The 26,424-nt window shown below is 38.1% G+C and overlaps 1 protein-coding gene across 1 annotated transcript in view; it reads right to left on the reverse strand.

The window, feature by feature from the left end:
• Nucleotides 1–26,424, reverse strand: part of LOC133248003 (uncharacterized) — an 88,513-nt gene that overhangs the window by 38,980 nt on the left and 23,109 nt on the right. The window contains exons 12-19 of the mRNA XM_061417596.1: nt 26,126–26,289; nt 15,666–15,780; nt 15,073–15,235; nt 7,799–7,860; nt 6,618–6,698; nt 5,610–5,706; nt 3,562–3,709; nt 2,723–2,804 (exon numbers count right to left, since the gene is read on the reverse strand). Of these exons, the coding sequence (XP_061273580.1) occupies nt 2,723–2,804; nt 3,562–3,709; nt 5,610–5,706; nt 6,618–6,698; nt 7,799–7,860; nt 15,073–15,235; nt 15,666–15,780; nt 26,126–26,289 (912 nt within the window). The remainder of the gene's footprint in view (nt 1–2,722; nt 2,805–3,561; nt 3,710–5,609; nt 5,707–6,617; nt 6,699–7,798; nt 7,861–15,072; nt 15,236–15,665; nt 15,781–26,125; nt 26,290–26,424) is intronic.

Below are 26,424 nucleotides of genomic sequence, written 5' to 3' on the forward strand. Positions count from 1 at the left end.
GCCTTGATGGCAGAAGCAGAGAATACCATTCAAAGTTGTAGACAAAATTAGTATATAGAAATGCTTTCCTACAGTTGTGTACCTGGTACACAACTAATGTTGGTTCCTTCCGTCTTCTTGGTGAAATCAATACCAGATAAAAGGGAAATTACTAATAACCAGACATCCTGTAAGCTTCCAAGTTCAACTTCCTTTATTAAAACTTTACAAGAACTGCTAATAGCAAAACAGATTCATTTCCTTTTTCTTTCCTTCTCTTAACTACTCAATAGGATGGGGTACTAAGGGACAGAAAAATGTCAGATACACACACTTGCTGCTGCTGCTGCTAAGTCGCTTCAGTTGTGTCCGACTCTGTGCGACCCCATGGACTGCAGCCACTTAAGAGGGAGAATAAGAACCACTCACGTGACTCAATTAAAAAACAAACTCATTTTTTTTAAATGGGCAAAAAAAAGATCTGTTGACATATCTCTAAAAAAGATATACATATGGCCAAAGAGTACATGTTCAACATCATTTGTCATTAAGAAAATGCATATGAAAACCACAATCAGATACCACTTTGCATCCACTGATACCTATAATTAAAAAGATAGACAAAAAAAATAGATACACGTATGTGTATAACTGAATCACTTTGCTGTACACGTGAAACTAACAGGTTTTAAATCAACTACGTTGTAGTATAAAATAAAAACATTTTCTAAGTAAACTAAGAAAAAAGGATAGACAAGGGTTGCTAAGAATATAGAGACATTGAAATCTTCATACACTATTGGTGAGAATGTAAAATGGTATAGCAGCTTTGGAAATAAGCTTTGCAGTTCCTCAAAGTGTTAAACATAGAGTGACCATGTGCTGTGCTTAGTCACTCAGTCGTGTCCGACTCTTTGTGATCCCAGGGACTGTAGCCTGCCAGGCTCCTCTGTCCATGGGGATTCTCCAGGTAAGAATATTGGAGTGTGTTGCCATGCCCTCCTCCAGGGGATCTTCCTAACCCGGGGATTGAAGCCAGGTCTCCCACGTTGCAGGCAGATTCTCTTCTGTCTGAGCCACCAGGGAAGCCCATACGGTGCAATAATTCCACTTGTAGATATATGCGGTACCCCAGGTGGCACAGTGGTAAAGAATCTGCCTGCCAATGCAGGACATGCAAGAAACACAGGTTGAATCCCTGGATTGGGAAGATCCCCCAGAGTAGGAATGGCAACTCACTCCAGTATTCTTGCCTGGAAAATTTCATGGACAGAGGAGCCTGGTGGACTACAGTCCGTGGGGTCACAAAGAGTTGGACATGACTGAGCACACACACCACAGCAGATGTATACTCAAAAGAACTGAAAACATATATTTACACAAAATGTTTTACATCAACATTCATAGTGATGTTGTTCATGATAGAAAGTAGAAATAACTCAAGCTCTTATCAATGGTGAATACATAAATACCACATAGCATATTCATACAGTGAAATATGTGGTCATAAAAAGGAAGTATTGATAACACACTACAAAATAGATGAGCCTTAAAAACATTATACTAAGTGAAAGAAGCTAGTCATAAGAAGTCATGTATTGTATTATTCCGTTCATATGAGATAGCCAGAACAGGAAAATCTATAGAGGCAGAAAGTAGATTAGTGGCTGCCGAGAGTGGGGCGGAGTGGGAGTCAGGGTAGGGGTCAGACATAGGAATAGACTCCTAATAGTCATGCTTCTAGGAGCATCAAAATGTTCAAAAGTTGATTGTGGTGATGGTTACACAACTCTGAATATTTTTAAGAACATTTAATTGAACAATTTTAATTGATTAACTGTTTGATATGAGAAATATATCACAATAAATCTTAAAAAAAAGAAAGTAGAGTGATGGATTTTCAGATTCTGAAACAGAACAGTCTATTCCATTTGGTTGAGAAGATCATGTTCCCTCAGGCTCAGACTGCTGATGGGGAAAGGTACTTCAGACACATCTCCATGACCTGGGGTATTTGTCTGAGTGCCCTCAGTGACTTGGGGATTCCCTGGTGACAGATGGTAAAGAATCTGCCTACAAATGCATAAGACCCAGGTTCGAGGCTGGGAAAATCCCCTGGAGAAGGAAATGGCTATCACTCCAGTATTCTTGCCTGGAAAATCCCATGGACAGAGGAACTTGGCAGGCTACAGTCCATGGGGGTCACAAAGAATTGGACATCACTGAGTTACTCTCATGTTCACTTTTTCACTTCGTCAGCTACTTAGTATTCTCTTCTTGGATACAGAAGAAGTCCTACGAACCCCTAACTGAGGCAGTGATTGCTCCTTGGCCATTGCCTTACTTTGTACAGCAAAGTACAACACCTCAAAGATTGTCTAGCCTTGACCTCAATTCTCAGAGAGTCAGTGGGACCTGAGACTTCTAGCAGTTAATAGAGAATATAAGGCCCGAACTCCACCTCTCAAACAAAAAGTTCATCACACTTCATGAAAATATCCTTTTGTTTATATTTGCTTGAGTTTATACTATAGAAGAGGGTAGAAAGCTCCCCATATGGCATCAAAGGTAGACAGACATTTCTCATGCATCTGAATTTTGTGATATAAGACTTGTACTTGAAAGAGTTTATAATACTTACAAGAGTCTATAATACTTAAAAAAATAAAAAAGAATACCCATGGAAGAGGATCAGCATATGGGAGAGCTAAAAAATGAAGCTGAAATATAGTCCAATACTCACTTCCATACTTAGGTCATTATTCATCCTGATGCAACCTGAAAGATCTGTTCCTGGGTGGGGACCAGCTGAAGGGCCAGGGCACCTGACAACACAAAGTCAAGTTCCTTACTACAAGTGGAAACTTTGCAAATTTTAGCAGATACTAATCTATCATGTAGTTTTCCTTCCCCACCCCAATTTTACCAAATATCTAATTAAGTTCATGCCTTCAGTGAGACATGATGAAAGAGAGCTCCAAGTTTTATCAGAAAGAGGTTATAACCATAGAGAATCCAGCCCCAAATGAAAATGAAGTATTTGCAATTCAAAGTCTTGCTTCCTGACCCCTTGGTACAGATAGGAAGTTTCAGTGGAGTGGACAGTGCTCACAGATTCCACTGACTTTTCTGAACTTTTCCTAAGGAAGATCAATCTGTGTACTTAGAGAGTTGAGTAAATTCAGAGGAGCTTTGGGTGCGGGAAGAGGGGCACAGGGGTAGATTCTCAAAGACTTGTTTGCCTGGAGTGTGAAGGAATAGAATTACGATCAAAACCTAGCAGGTTAAGTTAACTTAGCAGTACATAATATATTCCTAAAAGCTGGGAAACATTTTAAACAGCCTTATTCAACTTTTATACTTTTAGGATGGATATTATGAAATTCAAAAGAGCTATGGAGCAAACTATCTTTGTTTTAAATTATCGATTTTCAGAAAGTTAGGCAAGTTACACAATAAAAATTCCATGATAAAGGTGTTACAATCTGAGGATATGAAAATCTAACTGATTAAAAGGGTAGGCAACGGAAAGAGGCCACCCCCCGAAAAGCAGAATAAGTACAGTCTGCCCTTTTAGCTTACCTGTGTCTTTCAGTCACAGCCAAAGCACCATCCTCTGTTTCTTCATATCTGGGCCTTTCATGCGAAGCATGGATTAGGTTGGCCACACATGAGAAAGGAGTCAATTCTAGTCTTGGAATTGCTGTAAAACTATCCAGATGCAAGGCATCTGCATTAGAAGAGAAAAAAATAAAAATAGAAATTAATGGTTCAAAGGCAGATGCCACAAAATTCAAAATCCTTGGAGGGACTCTCCCAAAATTCCCTCTTTGGAGATGAGACCATTTCTGAGACAGCAAAAATTCAGTTTTATTAATATTTTAACATAATCCCCCATCCCCTAAGTTTTCATGCCTTTCTTTTTTCAAGGAGGAGTGAGGGTAGAGGAGGGGAAACAGAAACCCTTGCCTAGTAAGCAACTAGAGGTTTCAACAACAACTTGCTGTCACAAGCAAAATCCAGCCAGCCACCTGTTTTTGTAAATAAAGTTTTATTGGGACATAGCCACACCCATTCATCTGGCATTATCCAAGCTTGCTTGTGTGCTACAACAGCAAAGCTGAGTAGTTGTTGCAGAAACCATATAGCAAAACCTCAAATATTTACTATCTGGCTCTTTACGGAAACAGTTTACCAACTGCTGAAGAGAAAATAGTTCGACATTGTCTTTGTTTTTGTTGTTCAGCCGCTAAGCTGTGTCTGACTCTTACAGACCGCATGGACTGCAGCACAGCAGACTTCCCTGTCCATTAAAGAGTGCAGGACATAGGATGACAATGTTTTCTGGGTGTGGAAACTGTCTTGTTATGTTTTTCTGAGTACAAGCAGCAGCAGAATTTAATAGAAAAAACATAGACTTTAGAATCAATCACAATTTTCTATTCAAAGCCTGACTCTGCCATGTACAGTTTTGTGATCTCAGATAAACAACTAACCCACTCTGAGCCCCAGTTTACTTATAAATGAAGTGCCACACGACCTGAGGCAAGTTCCTAACACATGTTCCTGTTTTCTTATTTCTAAAATGGCAATTACATTAGCATCTACCTCACAGGGATATAGTGAAGATTAAAGGAATTAAGAGGTATGTTCAGAGCAGAGACCTGTGCCTGGCACATAGGGGGCTCTCCTTCAGTGCCCTTGTGATAATCACTGAGTTCCTGTGGGTAACATCATCCCTAGAAAGCAAGTGCTCATCTATTGTCCTACATGAACTGGTCACTCGTTAGCTGCAGTGGCAGTTTTCCCTTTTCTAGTTGAAATGATCCACAAATCACTCTACTTACTTTCTATTTCTTCTTGAAGTTATTTTATCATCCCATTTCTTTTATCCTTTCAGAACCAACCATTAACTTTTACTTTCAAAGCACATCTATGTTTTGATGAGAGATGCCCCAGTTTTGAGCATCTCCTAAGATAAGGTTCATTCTCCTTAGCCTGGCATTGACGTGAACCTGCTGCAAACTTACATTCTGCTGTACCCTGACCCAAGTCCTCTTATTTCCAAAGTGACTTGTCCAGCTTGAACTCTTCTCTTACAGCTTTGCATTCTTCTTTCCCCCCCATTCATGTTATTTTCTCCATTGGAATACTTTTTCCCATGCTTTTTGCTCTTCCAAATGCAACTTGTCTTTCGGTGCCCAGTTAAACACTCGTTTCTTCTGCAGAGCCTTCTCTGACCCAAGTCTTACTTCCCTTTATAATCTGTGAGCTATTTTAGGGATTACTCTTTATTATATTAATATATAATACAGTGCCTTACACAGAGTAGGTGCTCAAATATAAGTTGACTGACTGAATTCAGAGATAAACATATAAGCTTTTGACAACCGTTGCTATATATTGTTGTTGTTGTTTAGTCACTAAGTCATGTCCAACTCTCTGAGACCCCACGGACTGTAGCCCACCAGGCTCCTCTGTCCATGAGCTTTCCCAGGCAAGAATACTGGAGTGGGTTGCCATTCCCCTTTCCAGGCGATCTTCCCAATAACTGATTATTTTCCCTTTCCGAAAAAGCCCCACCTCCATCGGTGTCTAACAGGGTATAGGAGAGGGCCATCCACGCTTACCCAGCAGAGGTGTGTACCAGCACGTGTGTCTGAAGGTCAAGGGTAGCGGATGTATTCTTGCTTCTGGATCACTATATCTTTTATGGCAATGCTGCTTCTGAACAGAAATCAAGTACTATTAGCTTTCCAAAGGGCTGAACATATTTCATAATCTACTCTTCTCATCTCCAGAATCAGAAAGAATATCATTGTCCTCCCACAAGAGAGATCAAGAAGAAAATAAATGACACCAAAGTAAAAAAGCTTTCATGCTCTGAATTGAGATGTATACCTTATGAGTAAGATGTAATACTTATTAAAAATTACTCTTCAATAATTTAATAGAATGGTAACACCAATTCCCAATACTAAACACTTTCATATAAACAAAGGTGTTGGGGAAAGAAATATGAGGGGCAAGTTTGGTTATATAATTCTTCTTTATGATACTATAATCAAAAAATTTTTAATAGTACCATTTCCTAGGGCCTATCAGAATTGTGTGTGTGCACATAATAAAGAAAAAAAAAATAGGGCTTCCCTGGAGGTCTAGTGGTTAAGACTCCGACTGCTAAAGCAGGAGAGAGAGGTTCGATTCCTGATCTGGGAAGATCCCACGTGCAACAGAGCAACTCAGCCCATGCACCACAGCTACTGAGTCAGCACTCCAGCTTTGGAGCCACGCTACTGAGGACCGTGCACCTAGAGCCTGAAGGGAGCCACAGGGGCAGCCACCACAGTGAGAAGCCTGTACACCTCAGCGAAGAGTAGCGCCTGCTCCCCTGCTCACCGCAACCAGAGAAAACCCACACACAGCAATGAAGACCCAGCACAGCCAAAAATAAATAACAAGTGAACCTTAAATAAAAATTAAAATCAGGCATTCAAGCCTTAAAAAAGAAAAGAACATAGGTATATTGCTTCACCTGATAATCTCTCAAGAAAATTAGTATAGAGGTCTAACTTACTAATACTTGCACAGTAAGTTCACAATTGGCACTTAAACAGTTTCAAAAAGCTGAAACTTACCAGCTGTTCCTGGAGAAATTGATGAATTCTTTCTGTGCAGGACAAGGGATCACAGTGAGGAAATTCCTCATCTAAACAGCTCTGTCATGAGAAAATGGTAGAGTATATTCAAAAATAGGATGATAGAAGAGTCACAGATACAAAACACATTAAAGATGTGATGTTAACTGAGGGGGAGAAAATAGAGTAGTTATTTATCTTGTATTTTACATTAAGGGAACAGGTTTATAATGGTAAGCTTCTCATTGCATTTTCCCCATTACTTATTCTAGGAATGAAATTCAAGGATCAGTAACAGGAAACTAAATGGCTTTGTCACTGAATCTTCAGGCAGAGGCCAGAGAAGCTTGTTGGAGACATAACTCAGAGTAGTGAAAACGGTGTCTGTGAAAATTTTACAGCAATAAAACTGTGACTTTCCTCAAAGATATAGATACATATCTATCAGTTACATTATAATAGAAAACTGGTGTTCTTGAGATGATTAAAGCACATTTAGATATGGAGATTTTTCCTGTTCAACTTATTGTAAGGGGCTTCTTAGGCACTCTGCCTAGCTTAATCTCTGACATGAATTTTTTTTCTGTTTAAACAGATGTTCCTGCATTATGCCCTGGGAACAGATACATGCAAATGTCACCCTTCTCTTTTTCCTCCTCCAGCCCCTTCCCTCCAGTGCCAATCTTACTGTTCCTTATGTTCTTCATTTATGAACAGAAAGGAGGAATTCACCAAGTGTCATAAGGGAAAGAAACGCATTTAACTCCACCATGGATATCCTGAGATACCCAGACAGAAAGGAGTTGAGAGCTTGGTTCAAACAGGAAAGAAAAGAGACAACAACCACCAAAGCCTACTCAAGAGTCTCAGAAGGGATGTGACTAAGCTTAGAAAACTGGCCCTTCGCTAATAGATACAGTAAATTCTGAGGTGCTTCCTCTCTAAAAGATGTTATTAGGAACCACTCACTGATGAGTGTTTTCTCCTGTTTTGCAAAATGCTTTCAAAAATGCATGAAAGGACAAAGTTCACCAGAGCATCTTTTTCTAAGTCAGTTATTTAACTTTATGACTAAAATTATTACATATTATAACTTAGCTTCAAAATCTTACACCAACTGGACAACTTCCCCACAGTAAACACGTATCACAGGGGTTTGGGTCTTTCTGTTTGTTTTTTACCTGAAACAGCAAGCCATGAAGTTGTCCTTTAATTAACTTCTTTCTTAGTGGCTGAATTGTTGCTATAAAGAGAATGTATAACCAGCTTAATATGACAGTTTGTAAACTGCCTCCCTTTATGCATTTCATAAACTTTTAACAGCTTTAAATCTGGGGCCTGAGGAAAGGAGAGAGAAAACAATGGCTTTTGAGAATGATGTTCTCAAGACTCATCAAACTGGGAAAGCAGAAGAACAAAACAGGAGGGAGCAACTAAACTATTATTGCCCTTGAGTATTTAAAATTAACCTTGATCAATGCAAGTGAATTATCTTCTACAAGTGAGTCACCGAATTATTCATGTTAAAAAGGGAATACACCTCAGAGGTCACTCCATCCAAACTCCTACCCATGGGGAAATTGTCTCTTTAATAAGCCTCTGCTCAAGCTACAAGGAAAGGAAGCCCTGGAAACAGAGCCCCAGAGCCCCAGAATCCTACAAGTAGGTGTGATGATACTGATGTCCAGAAGACTGAAGTGCGTAACTGGCTATTCATGGAGCTAAGATCAGACTCAGGACAGTGCTCCATTCACTATCCTCTTTTGTGAAATTAAAAATATTTGTCTTTCTACTTAACTGAAAATTTGCTTCCCAGCAACTTCCAAATTCTCATCTCTGAAATAATGAAAGTGAGAAAAACACCTATTTAACTTTTAAGTTAAATAGTAACACATTTCTTATTTGACAATCCATACCCTTTGAAAAGTAGCCAAGAACCAGAAAATAGGCTGAAATCATTGGAACAACCAAAATAGATGTTGATATCCATGCCCTTTATTCATGTGGCAAGTCCTATACTTCACTCAAATAGTGGGCTCAGAATTTATACATAATTCTCACAAGCTTGACTGTTTTCTCAGCCCACAGATGATTAAAAACAAAAATTAAATGAGGGTAGGAAGCTCTGCTAGATGGAGGCATATTAATAGCTGCCACTTAAAAAAAAGTCACTAAGAGCCAGGAAAATTAACAGCAGATACTCTGGTGTCCAAAACACACAGAAATCTGGTGTTTCTTATTTTAAAGACCAACAGTTTTATATCTCAGTAGCCTGAAGAAATTCTGAGCCATAGAAAATAATGCTAATACATGTGAAAAGTACAAAATCTAATTATAAACATTTTTCAGGGAAAAAAGCTTGAAAACCTCCAATTTGTGGAAAATTACCAATGTAAAATTTATTTTATATGAATTTTTTTTTGTAAAACTAACATTTTTCAACTAAGCTTGACAGTGTTTATGAGGCCCACAAGGAGGAGAATATATTTTAAATCTATTTTAACATATTTAAGTAATTTTAAAGAATTAAATTCTGAATACTTAGAACTCAAGTATAGACTCAATTTTTTAAAAATCCCTGTGTTCACTATATTAAGGAATAAGGCTCTGTTCTCCTAATCAGTTTTCTGAAGGCTCTGTTCTCTTAACCAGTTTCCAACATTATACTTCTGAAGCTGTATATCTCAATACACTGTCTTTGAATTTCTAAATAAGTTTGTGTTTCAGAAGAAATAACGAGTTAGTATAAGACTGTCTAAATTGCCCATCTGCTTCCCCATCAGGCAGTCTTGGGTTTTAGAAACAGTCAATCTCAAAACATTCAAGCTGTAAACCTCATTTCAACAGATGTTTTGTGCAATGGGTAGCAACGATTTTCATATGTTTCATAAGGCAAAACAAGCTGGCTTATGACCTTAATTTGCATGAATCTTTGCATTCTTCTTTATGTGTTTGGAGTTGAACCTGCCATGTCTCCAGGACATTTAGGTTTTACATGGAAGCGAGTAAAACAATGGCCACTGTATTCCCTGCTGTTGCCATCTGTGATGTAGGATGAGACCAGTTGTCTTGGATACATTCAGCCTTTGAAGGAAGCTGAAATAAAACAACTTTCTAAATGATTATGCACTAAGACATTGCAATTGATTGGCTGTTGAAAATCAAGACCATGATATTAAGCCATAATAATGTTAGTCAACTTCATAGCATTTCTGAATGTTCTATTAAATTGTGCATTAAAAATATTAAAGTTCTTTGAAAACCACAGACTAGAAGAAAATAATTCACAACACATATATCTGTCAAAGTTCTTGTATTCAAAATATATAAAGAAAAGAAATTCTACAACTCAATAACAAAAGGACAAAGGACTTAACTTGAAAAAGGGCAAAAGATTTAGGTAGCTCACAAAGAAGAAATACAACAATGGCCAATCAATCCAAAAAATTAAAATCAGATACCTAGAACTCCTATACACTGCTGGAAGGAGCATGAAATGCTCCAAGCACTATGAAAACTGTTTGCACTTTCTTAAGATGTTAAAGTTACAGCTGTTCCTAGATAGTTATCCTAGGTTAAAAAAAACCCACAGGTCCACACACAGACCCAAAACTGGAAATAATTTAGATGTCCCATAATAGGAGAAAAGATAATCATAGTGTGCAATGTTCTTACAAAACAATGTAACTCAACCATGAAAAGGCATCCCATTGATAAACACATTGAAGGGAAGACAGACAGAAGCACACAAAAGTTTATACTACACAACTCAATTCTAGAACAGCCTAAATTCTAGAACCCATCTAGAACCCACTGATGATAGAAATCAGATCACTGGTTCCTCCTGGTGGTGGGGAAGTAGAAGTGGAAGTAACACAAAGGAGGTTTCTGGGGTTATTGAAGTTCTGTGTTTCCATGTGCACTTGTCAAACTGGTTCCACAGTACACTTAAGATCTGAACGTTTCATGATATACTAATTACTCAGCAATAACTAAGAATTTAAAAACTACAACAAGGCTTCCCTAGTGGTGCAGGGGTTAAGAATCTGCCTGCCAATGCAGGAGACACAAGTTGGATCCAGGGTCTGGAGACAACCCACATACCACAGAGCCACTAAGCCCATAGGCCACAACTACTAAGCTTGGGCTTTAGAGCCTGTGCTCTGCCAAAAAGAGAAGCCACCACAATGGAAGCCTGTGCACCACAGCTAGAGAGCAGCCCCCCTGCTCACCACAACCAGAGAAAACCCTCGTGCTGTAAGCAATACCCAGTGCAGGAAAAAACAAATAAAATTTAAAAATAAATAAAAACTACAATAAGAACAAAAATAATGGAGATTATGAGGTAAATAGGGCTAGGAAGAGACCACTAAAAATGTATATGCAACATTATAACCCAAGCACTATTGAACACAATTGTCATTAGTACCAGGGAAGATAGCTTAGATCACTGAGACATACGACTTAAAATGGCTAAAGGCTGACTCCAGAATCCTAGAATGCACAAAAACAACAGAGTGGAAATGCTGGTGACACTTTAAGTGGCACAGAGCTGGGGGGCTGCTGAGAAAATGCCCATGAAAGCGGAACCTGGAGGCTGTGGGGCTGCTGAAACAAACGCAGGCGGGAATATAGTCTGCCACAGAGCAGAGCTCGGCCGGGGCCGGGACGGCGCTCCTCTGCAAGGGAGGCCCAGGTGCAGACACCTGTTTTTAATTTTCTTAAAATAAAGCTGAAAGCCTCTTGCTGCCTGTCAGCAGCCAAGCTGAGGGTTTTTTCCTTTGCTGCTGAAGGTTATAGTTCTGTTCCTACTAATCCAGATGCTATGCCCAGGTAAACTGAATGAAACGTCCATATTGTTCTCACATGTCTTCACCCATTTGTCAATTGTGAATGAGGTAGTTTACATACAGAAATATACTCCTGCAGAACAGACCTTACCCAGTATGGCCAACCACTCACTAGCTACTGTTGTGCTTTTGTTACAGCATTTATAAATTAAGAACTCTGGCATTTTCTGGAAGAAGATACTGAGGTTCGGAAAGGTAGAGAGTTGCCCAAATTCATAAAGTTCTTTTGTAGACTTGGAGTCAGAACATAGGTTTAACTTCAAATCCTATGCTCTTTATCTGACTCTGTGCGACCCCATAGACAGCAGCCCACCAGGCTCCCCTGTCCCTGGGATTCTCCAGGCAAGAATACTGGAGTGGGTTGCCATTTCCTTCTCCAATGCATGAAAGTGAAAAGCGAAAGTGAAGTCGCTCAGTCGTGTTCAACTCTTAGTGACCCCATGGACTGCAGCCCACCAGGCTCCTCCGTCCATGGGATTTTCACATGACTGAAGCAACTTAGCAGCAGCATCCTCTTTATCACTGCAATACTTCCTTTTAGATTATTTTATCCATTCATGCATTTTTCCTCTGGGACAATAGAGGCCCGCATCCCATCAGAACTGTCCAGCAAGCCATGTTTTAATTTTGTTATCTCCTTGGTCCTCATCCCAACACCTATCTTTGAGTATCTCCATCATTTAAATTCCCCTTCCAGTCTCATTTCACTCTTGTGTTTTAATTTCTCAGTACACAACCACATTCAACCTCAAAGCTGTAAGACTGTTATCTGCCCCATACATCATGCCTTCCATGCTAAGTATAGAAGCTGGAAGAGAATTTCCAGTGAGCTCATCTAGGTGACAGCCTACTCTAAAGTTCATGTCAGATTCTATGTTCAAATACAGAATTATAATATATAGGAGCTTCTCAGGCTCTTTCCCCAAAGAAATATTTATGCCTTCTAAAGGAATTATTTATGATTTCACTCACTGTCTACTGTATGAGCAACTCTCTGAAGATTTTATGTAGATGGGATAAAAAAATGGATGAATAATAAAGGGATGATAGCTTGGATTAGATCATTTAGTCTCTGTTTCCTGCACATCAGATTCACCCTAATATGCTGTATGCATACTCCAGATCTAAGAAGCTTTATTCACTTCATTTTCAAAGCAAACATTCATTTATACATCCAGTATTGCCCTTGTTAATAAGATACTTAAGAGATACATACAAAGAAGCAGAAGAAAGGATGCATGCTACCATTCAAGACATTTAATAATTCTAATGGCATATTTCAGGAGGGCAAGTGTGTATACTAATTACCTCATAAATCAGTCCAGTCCTGGTGGCAACTGAAAACTTGAACAATTTTCTCAGTCAACAGTAAATCCAGGGCATCTCATCAAATGTCATAAACAACTTCCTACTTCCAATTTGAGAACACTGTCATTAACCTAAAATTTTGGACTAAACAACTGCATCCCCACACAATTTGCTAATGAACCTTTCTTAGGTACAAGCAGAGAGCAACTGCCATGACATTTAATGAATTTATAAAGCTAACCAGACAGTTTCACAAGAACAAAATGTATTTAAATAGTTTTGTTTTCTGACTCAGAATTCAAATGTCTGAGTCAGAATTCAGACAGTATGTGGTAGTAGTGGTCATGGTGGAATGTGTGAGGATGCGTTTGTGTGATAACTGTCCTAGCTCACTGACATCTGTTCACAGTCTCTCTGGAAAATCTTCTCTACAGACTTCTTGAAAATATGTGCTACCCAAATTTCCCTCTTCTTGCACAGGTTTATTTTTCAGGGTATTATTAGAAAGATCTTCATAAGCAAAAGGTCATCAGAGCAAAATTTTGATAGGCATGCCTTCTTAGGGGAACAAAAAATACTAGCAAATGAAGGAGCTGATAAAGCAATGCTGTATCATATGCAGTGAGCAATTCAAGACAGAAAGGAAGCATTCATCCTACTTTATCCAGCCAGACAAAAATACATGCATCTCACTCAGGGTAGCTTTCATATTCTGTTTTAAATGATATTTGGACCAATTATCCCGAGTATACACTGGGAAGACAAGAGCAAGTTCATAATATTAAGAATGTATATTTTGGAATAAGTTGTAAAACTTGGCCTTTCCAAGAAGGCACTACAGACCAACAGAGGAGGGGATACATTTTTCATTTTACAAAACTGTGAGGTATAATAGTGATTTAACCAAAGGATAAATATAACTGGATCAAAAGATTAGACCTCAAAGCACAGCATCTAAAGCAAACACACTGTAAACCAACTTTGGAATGCCTTAATGAAGGCACATTCATGTTTCAGAATGAACAACTCTAATCACAAGGGGACCTTTTCCAATGCCCTCTGAGCAATACAAAAAACAACATATAGATTACATAACTTAAAGCATGCTTTACATTGTCTGACAGTGAAGCAGAGTACAATGATACTTAGAGTTACTGAAAATGAGCAAGTGCTACAAGGCTTAGAAATAATAATAATGAAGTGTTGAACAACCATTGCTATTTTAGAACTAGCCAGTTCCTTTAAATGCTTAAACAGCTTTCTCAGATAACAGCAGAAAGGGTACAATAAATCCAAAATAAACACAAGCCTGAAAATTTCCATGCTTATAGTTAGTTATGACCCAAATCAGTAACCTTCTATAAAGGGAACTTTCATACAGCTAGAACAAGAAGCTGCTTGAACAAAAGCATTTGTCTGATAAATGGTTTTATATATATATATGCTTTACTTTTATTGAACTATATTTCTAGAATAAAATAAGCTTAAAAATAATCTGACATCTGTCATTTGACAACTGTCTTCTCACCCAAATCCTCAGTAAACATTTCTCCACTTTTAGGTAATACAGAAAAATTACAATATTCTAATTTTTAAAGCTATATATATGTGTGTGTGTATATATATATATATATGTGTATATATATATAAAGAATGCCTTAATATTTTTAAAGACTTTTCACATGTATATAATATTTTGATACACATTGAATTCATAAGTATTTTTGCTCAACCCTAAAATAATTGCTTTTAAGAAAATAGAAAAAACCAGAGAGGCAGGCCTTTTCTACCATGTGATGGGTACAAACCAGCTAATAAAATCAGAGCAGAATATGTAAACAATTTGCAAGTTCAACTAACTCAGGCATACAAGATTTTTTTCCATGTTTACATTTACAGATATTGAGAAGTTTTAATTTTTTATTTTTAATTGGAGGGTAACTGCTTTATAATATTGTGTCAGTTTCTGCCATACAACAATGTGAATCGGCTATATGTATACATATGTCCCCTCCCTCTTGAACCTCCCTCCTTCTTGTTTAATTTTTAAAGAAATAACAGTCATGGAAAAATCTAGCTTTCATAAACAACAAAAAGGGAAAGTTAATGGTTAAATTCTTCCTCTTAGCCACTAGGCAGACCTCTGTGCATGCCCATAACTCTGTCTTCTAGAGCCATTTCAGCACCGTGAGTTCAGTAATAATACAGTAGCTGGAATCAAGACAAATGGCTGTAGCCCTTTCGCCCCTCACCTCAGAGTGGACTGAATTCGAACACAACAAATATTGGCTACTCACTTTTTGGTTTTCTTGTCCTCTGCCCAAGTGTCTGGCAAGTGTTCACTATCTCGGTATTTATAGTCTGGAGATTTCGTTGATCTGAAATTGCTTGTTCTAATTTATGCAGTGAAGGCTTCGCTTCTTCCCCGGCAGTGTGGGCTGCCCCATCTCCATCCTCCACCTGGATACCGACAGTTAACGCTGGATTTTAGCAGGGTGGCCGGGAAAGAAAGCAACTGAATGCTCACTCTGATTATGCACACGAAACTGAAAATGTGCTTTTCTTCTCAGGGAAGCGATAAGCCTCCACTGAACTTCTGCAATTCTGTGTTTGCATGCGCTTCGTATGCCTGAGCTATTTCTACAGTGGTAAAAGTCCTGATATGTCAAGTTGCCTCCTTCTGCAAAGTTGCCTCTTTCATCAGCAGGCTGTTGACACCGCCTCTTACAACTCCCCCTTTACTTCCTCCGCTCACTGCTAGTCGAGAGGGACTGAACTTCGCAGTTCCTCTTTGTTTTTTTGCTTCCTCCTCCATTTTTACTTCAGGGTTTTAAGGACATCTGAGGAGACTTCCTGTGCCTGTAATGTAGTCAGTCAAAGGCCACCCTACCTGCTTCTCTGCCTCCTCCAACCACTGGCTGGCTTCTTGGACCTGCTTCCTGAAGATGGCTTCCTGCTTGACAGTAACTTCTTGCAATTGTGTGATTGTTTCTAGTTGTTTCTGCCTGGAGTTAAAAAAAAAAAGTGCCAACCACAAGCTGTCAGTGACATTTCAACCAAGAGTTAACCCTCAGAAGTTATGACAAGTTCAAACTTAATACAGTTCTTCAGAGATGAGAGGGAAAAGTGAAAGTATTTATATATAGATAAATGGTTCACAAATATAGAAATTTAATTAGAGCAATTATATTGCTCACTTAGTCTAATAACCTCACTTTACAGATAAAAAAACCGTTTCCTATTCTACATTGGAATATTCAGTTCCCCACAAGCTACATTCATAGTTTTTAGCTACACTGGCACCACAATGAGGTCACTGTGACAGGTGCAATATTTACATATCACATCTAGCGTTTTCAAAAAAAGAAAGAAAGGAAAAAGAAAGAAGGGAAAGGAAAAAAGAGGGAACAAAAGAAATAAGCACTTTGTTTCATGACATTAGCCTTTCTCCTTAAGAATTGTCAATCATGGTATAATACATGCCTTGAACACAGGAAGGGCTGTTCTCAAGAATAGATAAAAGTGAGCAGTTAGGCTTTCCACTGCAGTCTTCTCTTTTCTAAAGTCTCTCCCCTCCCCTTTCTTTCTCACCTCAAATCTCTTAGTGTTGTAATGTTATTTCTCTTTTGGATCCAATCCTAAACCTCAAAATATATACAAATGTATCTGTTAGCTAATGAGATTATTTAAACCATGGTATGTACTAATACATCAATGACTGTCTGGAAGCAACTTGACCTAAATAAGGACCTTAGCTCAATGGAATGATATCCTTCAGGAGTTTCAAAACAGTGAGGAAGACACGGTCAGGTTTAGGCTTTTTGCGTGCCTCTCAAATGTTCATACATAGTCAGAATCCCATTGTGCACTGGCATAAATCCAGCCTTGATTATAAGAAGAACCATAGGAGAGACAAAAATGGTCTCAGAGAATGCTTTACCATTGTGGTAAGCCAGCAAACAAAACCCTAACCAAAAATAAAAACTACCAAAACACACGTTCTATTCAGCATTGTTCAATAGCATGTAGTCAGTTTTTTCTTTTTTTTTAAATTGTGGTAAGAACATTTAAACTGAGATCTACCCTATATACCTTAAAGTGTACAATACAGTGTTGTTAATTATAGGCACAATGATGTACAAAAGATCTCTGGAACTTACATCTTACACAACTGATACTATATCTACTGAATTACACCCACCATTTCCCCTCCCCAAGCCCCTAGAAACCACCATTCTACTCTGCTTCTACAGGTCTGACTATTTTATACACTTCATGCAAATGGAATCCTGTAGCATTTGTCCTTCTGTGACTGGTTTATTTCACTTATAGTATCTTTAAGATTTGTGGCAAATTTCCTTCTTTTCTCAAAAAGCTTTCAAAAACTTTTTTTTAAAAGGCAAATATTTCATTGTATGTATATATCATATTTTCCTTATTTATTCATCCTAGATGAACATTTAGATTGCTTCCACATCTTGGCTATTAAGACTAATGCTGCAATGATTATGAGTGTGCAAATATCTTTTCAAGATTTTGGATTTGAATCCTTTTGGATATATACCCAGAAGTGGGACTGCTAGATCATATGGTAATTCTATTTTTAAGTTTTTTGAGAACCTCCAAACTATTTTCCATAGCAGTTGCACCATTTTAAATTCTTACCAACAGTATGCAAGGGTTTCAATTTCCCTATACACTTACAAACACTTGGTATATTTTGGGATTTTTTTTTTTTTAAATATAATAGCGTTCCGAACAGGTGTGATTCATTCATCATTGTGAATGACTCATTGTGGTTTTTATTTGCATTTCCCTGATGAATAATGATGTTGAACATCTTTTCATGTACTTGTTGGTCAATTTTATATCTTTTTTTGTAAAACGGTCTATTCACTTCTTTTGCCCATTTTTAAATTGGATTTTTCTTGTTACTGAGTTGTAGAAGTTCCTTCCGTATTTCGAATATTGACCCCTTTTCAAATAATTGCTCTGCAAATATTTTCTCTCATTCAATAGGTTACCTTTTCACTCTGTTATATCCTCAGATGTGTGGAAGCTTTTTAGTCCCATGTAGACTCACTTGCATATTTTTTCTTTTGTTGCTTATGCCTTTCATATCCAAAAAAGTATTGCCAAGAACAATGTCATGAAGGTTTTCCCCCAAGTTTTCTTCTAGAAGTTCTATAATTTTAAGCTACGTTTAACTTTTCAATCCATTTTGAGTTGATTTTTCTATATGGCATGTGATAAGGTTCATCTTTATTCTTTTACATGTGGATATCCAGTTTCATTTGTTGACTATCCATTCCCCATTGTGTATTCTTGGCACCCTACTTGAAGATTAGTTGATTATATACATGAGGGTTTATTTCAAGACAATCTACTCTATTTCACTGGTCTGTAGCTTTGTAATATATTTTGAAATCATCATGTGTGATACCTACAGCTTTGTTCTTTTTCAAGGCTGTTTTGGTCTTTTGTAGTTCCATATGAATATTAGGAATTTTCTTTGATGAGGGTGATAGAGGAGAGTGAAAATCCTGGCTTAAAACTCAACTTTCAAAAAATTAAGACCATGGCATCCAGCCCCATCACTTCATGGAAAATAGAAGGGGGGAAGTGGAAACAGTGACAGATTTTATTTCCTTGGGTTCCAGAGTCACTATGGATGGTGACTGCAGCCATGAAATTAAGACACTTCCTCCTTGGAAGAAAAGCTATGACAAATAGATACCATATTAAAAAGCAGAGACATCACTTTGCCAACAAGGGTACATCTAGCCAAAGCTATGGTTTTTCCCTTAGTCATGTACAAATGTGAGAGTTGGACCATAAGGAAGGCTTAGTGCCAAAAAACTGATGTTTTTGAGTTGTGGTGTTGAAGAAGACTCTTGAGAGTCCCTTGAACTTCAAGATAAAACCAGTCAATCCTAAAGGAAATCAACTCTGAGTATTCATTGTAAGGACTAATGCTGAAGCTGAAGCTCCCATACTTTGACCACCTGATGTGAAGAGCCGACTAACTAGAAAAGGAAGGATTAAAGGCAAAAGGAGGAGGCAGTAGAGGATGACAGTTAGATACCATCATTGATTGAATTGACATGATTTTGAGCAAACTCCAGGAGATAGTGAAGGATAGGGAAATCTGACATGCTGTAGTCCATGGAGTCACGAAGAGTCAGACACAACTTAGTAACTGAATAAAAACAAATTACTATAAAAAATGCCATTTGAATTTTAACAGAGATTGCACTGAATCTGTAAATTGCTTTGGGTAGTATGAACATCTTCACAATATTGTCTTCCAATTCATAAACACAAGATGTCTTTCCATTAATTTACATCTTTATTTCAGCACTGTCTCAGTTTTAGTGTATAGATCTTTATCTCCTTAAAGTTTATTCTTATCTTATTCTTTTGATACTACTTTAAATAGGATTGTTTTCTCAGTTTCCTTTTCAGATAATTTATTATTAGTGTATAGAAATGCAACTGACTTATGTATGTTGATTTTGTATATTGCATCTTTGTTGAATTTGTTTATTAGCTCTAACTGCTTTTTGTGGAGTCTTTAGGGTTTTCTATATATAGATCATGTCATCTGCAGAAATGATTTACTTCTTTCTTTCCAGTGCTAAGGCCTTCTATTTCTTTTCCTTGCCTAATGGCTCAGGCCAGGACTGTATCTATATATCTACCATTACTAGTGAATTTTATACTTTAGTGTACTTTTAATCACTGTTTAAGGGCTTCCAAGGTGGCACAGTGGTAAAGAATCTGCCTACAATGCAGGAGACATGGGTCTGATTCCTGGATTGGGAAGATCCCCTGATGAAGGAAACGGCAACCCATTCTAGTATTCCTGCCTAGAAAATTCCAAGGAAAAAGGAGCCTTATGGGCTACAGTCCATTTCATTTCAACTTCAATAACTCCCTTTAGCATTTCTTATAATGCAAGCCTAGTGGTAATGAACTCCCTTGGCTTCTGTTTGTATGGGGAAATATATCACCATTTTTGAGGGATAGTTTTGCTGGGTATAGTGCCCTTGTTTGGTAGTTCTTTCAATACTTCAAATATATCATCCCACTCCTTTCTGACCTGCAAGATTTCTGCTGAGAAATCCATTGATAGTCTTATGAGTGCTCCCTTTTATCTGACAAAACCTTCCTCTTGCTGCTTTCAAAATTCTTTGACTTTTAACACTTTGATTATAGCATGTCTCAGTGTGGATTTCTTTGGGTTCATCTTACTTGAAATCCTTTAGGCCTCTGGGGTCCTTCCCAAATTTTGGAAGTTTTTAACCATTATTTCCTTGAATAACCTTTCTATCCCTTTTCTTCTCTCTTCTCCTTCTGGGACTCCATAATACAGATGTTGGTCTACTCGATGATGTCCATTAAGTTTTTTCACTCTTTTTTTTTTTTTTTACTCTTCTGACTAAATTTCCAAAGATCTCTCTTCAAGTTCACTAATCTTTTATTCTACTTGATCTAGTCCGCTATTGAACTCCTCTGATAAAATTTTAGGTATTTTTCTCCTCCAGTACTTCTGTTTGTCGCTGGTTTTTTTTTTTTTTTTTTGTCTTTTTGTTAATAGCCTCACTTTGTGTCACTTTGTCCATGCATTGCTCTCCCATCCTCATTGCATATCTTTATGACAGTTATTTTGAAATCTCTGTGAGGTAAATATTTTATCTCTGTTTCATTAGGTGCAGTTTTGGGAAATTTATTTTGTTCTTGTATTTGAGACATATTTTCCTATGTCTTAATTTTTCTTGACTCTTTGTGTATAGTTTTACTATACCCAGCAAAACTATCCCTCAAAAATGGTGATATATTTCCCCATACAAGAGTCTTTGGTTCTTCACAAAAAGAACCACCTCTCCCAGTATCCACAGACTGGCCTTTTACAGGAAAAATTCCTTACCAACCACTCTGAGCAAAGATTCTAAGAATCCCTCAGAATCTTTATGTTAGCTCAACCCACCATTTTTGTTCTTAGTGGAACCTAAGTATCTAGGGTATGAGATTTCCATCATTGCTGATACAGGCATGATAGAAGCCAATCTCGCAGGCAATCCCCAGAAAACCTGCAGTGTTGTATGTATGATCCAACCCTTTCCTTACCTAGGGAGAAGCTGTGATCAGGAATTTTTCATCTGCTTATTCTATGCTGGCCAGGGGTAGGGACTATGATGAATGATTGTGTGCTAAAACAAACCACTTGCTTTATTTTCAGTGTCCCCCAGGTGTCTGGAGTATACCCAGTCCATCTGCATCTTTGACACAGATGAAACAGAAGCTAGTATTCTGGGCAGTCTTCAGCAAATTTGGAATGTTGGGCACAACAGTCCAACTCCTTCCCTATCTAGAAAGAAATTCAAAGCTGGAGGGTTCCTTCTGATCATATGACACTATGCCAGGAGCTGGAATTATGGTGAAAGGGTATTTAGAATTTTTCTACCAGCATTGATGTGGCTCATTTCATGGTTACCCAGGGTACAAGAGCCTCTTAAGTAGCTGCTGGACTTATCACAAAAGGAATTTGTTCATGTATTACTGTTGAGTCAGTGTATCTATTGGAAGAAGGAGGGTCCATTACTTTCTATTCCACCTTCTTGCTGGTATCACCTCATCTGCTTTTTAAGACATCCATTTTATCTACTTTTATCTTTTCCAGGAATAGTCTAAGCTCTCAAGAGTATCCATTATCTTTCCAGGGAAAGTAAAAGGAATGTGAAGATCAACAGAAATCCATACTTAATAATACTAAAGTTTTTCATGACTTATGTGTACTTACACCTATAAATCTTATTTACAACATTTATTTACTTTGATATTATGAATATGAAGCACAGCAGCCTTAGAAATGCTTTAACAAATTAGATAGTGTCATTTAGCAGATGAATATCAATTAAAGGTATTCAACAGAAACTTTGAAGATTTTTGTTCTATAGAGATTTTCATTATCGTGTTAAGAGGTTAGGTGTGTGTGTATTTAAATTCAACAACTCTTCTTGTTATCATGTCCTAATGCTAAATCTTGACTTTTTAGTCTTACCAAGTCTGAGTCTCCCCCAGACCTTACCATCTAGTGCCCCATTTACAAAATTTTCAGACCAAAAACACTTAAGTCAAGGATGACTCTTGCATTCCCACATCTAATTTACTAGTATGTTAGATGTGATCTATCCTTAGAACACAGTTTGAATCCAACCATTTCTTATCACCTTCACAACCATCACCCTGGCTCACATTATACCCCTCACCTGGACTACTATTACAATGGCACCTAACACAATAGCTTTTTTGACCATGACTCAGTATTTCACTCAAGCACACACACATGCACCTGGCTGAAACAAAAATTTTATTAAATAGTACTTACTCTTCCTGTATGCAAAGTATTCTGATGTTTTGTGTTTATTTCTTTAAAGGGTTATAATCCAGTAAATTGATTTCAAGATATCTAATTAGTGATCTGTTATTGAAAAAAGCTCTTTCACCTGTCTGTTTTCACTTTTGCCCTCTATAGACGATTCTCTACCTGGCAGCCAGAATGAATGTCCAAAACATAAGTCATATTATTTCTCTGCTTATAATTGTCAATGGCTTCCCATCTACTCAAAATAAAACCCCAATTCCTAAATGTGATCTGCAAGGCTGAGGACCTGACCTCTGCTTATTTTTCCTACCTCATTGCCTACCACTCCCCAGCACTCACCCCACCCCTGCCATGCTGACCCCTTGCTGTTGTTCAAACATACCAAGCTCATTACAGCCCCAGGTCCTTTCCACTGACTATTTCCTCTGCCTAGAATACTCCCCAAATCATCACATATCTCACTTTCTCACTTCATTTATCTAGTTAACTTACTATTCCTCAGACAGACCTTTCCTGATCATTCTTTCTAAAATTAGGTCCTTATGCCCCTGGTCAGTCTTGGTCTTCTTATCCTGTTTTAATTCTCTTCATATCACCTACTGTTCCCTGGAATTGTACTGTATAATTACATGTTTGTTTATTATCTGTGTTCCTTAATTGATGTTAGTTTTACAGAGGTAAATATTTCTGTCTTATTTTCTATAATTCCCTAGTATTTAGAGGGGGGAAAAGTCTGGCAAAGAAGTGGCACTTGGATGTACAAAAGCATTTGCAAATGATCACATGCTTTTCTCACCAAGCCCTCTAAGGGTCTTTTTTTTTTCTTCCACTGTTTCTTGTTGCCTCACTCATCTCTTTCCAATCCTCAGCACTGGAACTATCTGTCTTGCACCTGAATGAAGGCTTTCTCCTCAGCAAACAATTAACTTCTAAAAGCTTGCTTTTAATAAATGTTTCCTACTTCATCTAAACATAGAAGTCTCTCTCACTTCCACAAAATACTTCACTCATGTCCTTATTCACAGTTAAGACCTATAGCCAAATCATTTTGTGTGTAGCCACTTTGTAGTTTTGTGTCTTTTAAATTATGTTTAGAAGGCAGGAGCTAAGCCATCTCTACATTGATGAGCATTATTTTGCCCAATGCTGCTGCTAAGTCACGTCAGTCATGTCCGACTCTGTGCCACTCCATAGACGGCAGCCCACCAGGCTCCCGTCCCTGGCGTTCCCCCGGCAAGAATACTGGAGTGGGTTGCCAGTTCCTTCTCCAGTGCATGAAAGTGAAAAGTGAAAGTGAAATCACTCAGTCATGTCCGACTCTTCACGACCCCGTGGACTGTAGCCTGCCAGGCTTCTCCGTCCATGGGATTTCCTAGGCAAGAACACTGGAGTGGGTTGCCATTGCCTTCTCCTGCCCAATGCTAGGTTGAGCAAAATACTATTATATTATGCTCAGTCATATCCGACTCTTTGCAGCCCCATGGACTGTTGCCTGCCAGGTTCCTCTGTCCATGGGATTCTCCAGGCAAGAATACTGGAGTGGGTTACCACTTCCTACTCCAGGGGGTCTTCCCAACCCAGAGATCAAACCTATGTCTCTTAAGTCTCCTGCATTGGCAGGCAAATTCTTTACCACTAGTGCCACCTGAGAAACCCTAATATTATATTAGATTTTAACAACTAGATGGTGGGGGATTGATAGTTAAAAGAACATAGGTTTTGAAGTAGACCATATCTAGGCCTGATCCCAGCTGTCACTTAACTCCACCAGGATGATGTCTCTGGAGATAAACATAGGTCAAATTTTCAGCACTACATGGAACACAGTGAGCTTTTGACGAATCACACGTGCTGTGATTTAACTGGGCTGTTTTGTGTGTCTAATAGGATCACAGAGAATATTCACTTACTCCAAGATGACTCTAGTGCAGGCCTCTCTCAAAATAGTTCTTCTTTGCTAAACAGAAGAATTTCAACGCTCCCTTTTGTGGAGATGGTATCTGTGTAAGGAAACTGCATATCTACTTAACTGCATATCGCCTTTACCACTATGGGGAAGTCTGGGCGCCTGGCTTCTTAGGGAAAGCAAAAGATCATCTTTTTGATAGTTCCTCTTGGTATTAACCTCTCTCTGATATCTAGTTTCCTTATTTGGGGGCAATAAAATCGTTTCTTCTTGCTATTCTCTTTAAGCAACTATGCTAAGTATATTTTTTTCCTTTCACTTCAGTTCAGTTGCAGTCATGTCTGATCCTTTGCAACCCCATAGACTACAGCACACCAGGCTTCCCTGTCCATCACCAACTCCCAGAGCTCGCTCAAACTCAAGTCCATCGAGTTGATGACTTGATGATTTTTTCTTTTAATTTATTCTAATTTCAACTACACCCACATTCATTTATCCAGTCAAAAAGCATGTAAGTGAATGCTCAGTAAAGTATCAGCAGCTATATAAATAGTGATTAACAAAAGATTTAATCCCCATCCTTGTTTAGTATTTAGTATGTTTAGTTTACAAAGTGCACACATTTCAAGAGTTTTCCAAAAAAAGCATAAGAATTAAGGTAAGAGGAAGGATAAGATTGTAAGTCATTTTATATTTAGAGTCTTCTATTCCCTATGACTTCTTTTATTTGAAATTTAATTGACTAGGGCCCAATGCAAAGCGTTGTATACTGAGTTGGAACATAAAGCCCAGTGGGATAGGAGTCAACAGACCCAGCAGCAAGTCCTTCCAATAATAGAGCTATTCATTTGTTGTTGTTGTTGTTGTTGTTGCTCAGTCACTCAGTCATGTCTGACTCTTTGAGACCCCAGGGACTGCAGCATGCCAGGCTTCCCTGTCCTTCACCATCTCCTGGAGCTTGCTCACACTCATGTCCATTGAGTCGGTGATGCCATCCAGTTATCTCATCCTCTGCTATCCCCTTCTACTCCTGCAGTCTATCTTTCCCAGCATCAGGGTCTTTTCTAATGAGTCAGCTCTTCACAACAGGTGGCCAAAAGATTGGAGCTTCAGCTTCAGCATCAGTCCTTCCAATGAATATTCAGACTGATTTCCTTTAGGATTGATAGGTTTGTTCTCCTTGCAGTCCAAGAGACTCTCAAGAGTCTTCTCCAACACCACAGTTCAAATGCATCAATTCTTCAGTGCTCAGCCTTCTTTATGGTCCAACTCTCACATCTGTACATGACTCCTGGAAAAACCATAGCTTTGACTATACAGACCTTTGCTGGCAAAGTAATATCTCTGCTTTTTAATATGTTCTCTAGGTTTGTCATAGCTTTTCTTCCAAGGAGCAAGTGTCTTTTAATTTTACGCTACAGTCACCATCTGCACTGACTTCAAGCCCAAGAAAATAAAGTCTGTCACTCTTTCCATTGTTTTCCCACCTATTTGCCATGAAGTGATAAGACCAGATGCCATGATCTTAGTTTTTTTAATGTTGAGTTCTAGCCAGCATTTTCCACTCTCCTCTTTCACCTTCATCAAGAGGCTCCTTAGTTCCTCCTCACTTTCTGCCATAAAGGTGGTGTTGTCTGCATATCTGAGGTTACAGAGCTATCCATATGTTTTCCATTAATAACTCAAAACTTCATCAATTCAGTTTATGTTCTTTTGCTTCAGTCCTCTGTAAAATTATGCAGCTTTGTGGAATGATCTCTAATGCTCCTTCTGGTTAAAAGAATTCTATATTCTGATTCCAAACTCCTTCTCTAGGAAAAATAACTCATTGTTTGGGTCTCCATAGATTTCAAGCTTACTACTTGCAATTTTGAATATATAGGTCAATCTCACACTATTTCACAATTCAGAATTGTCAAACAAAATGGTCCCCCTGAAAAATTGTCACCTGAAATCAATGTATACAACTTGAAAAAAAGTAAACAGAATGCCATGGCAAATTACAAACATGTTATATACATAAAGTAGGGGTCTCTTATACATAAAGGATCATCACCTGGAAAGAAATTCTTTTCTGAAATAAAAATATTCCAGCCTGAATCTCTTCAAAATGTCTATCAATTTGGCAAACTCTTTATCAAGGGATTCTTTATGGTTTCTCAAGTTGTTCAGCATTAAGATGCAAAGATTTAGCTTCTCCTCCATGATATATCTGAATTCCTATAAGAAGAATCACAAAACAAGTTCCACTGTTCCAATGTTAAATATAAAGAAATAACAGGCAATAGAAAATGTTCTGGACATTCCAACACCAGCAGCATTCACTGTTATTGAACTCTAAAATTCTAATCGAAC

This window comes from Bos javanicus, chromosome 5 (assembly GCF_032452875.1).
Source record: "Bos javanicus breed banteng chromosome 5, ARS-OSU_banteng_1.0, whole genome shotgun sequence".
Lineage (NCBI taxonomy): Eukaryota > Metazoa > Chordata > Mammalia > Artiodactyla > Bovidae > Bos > Bos javanicus.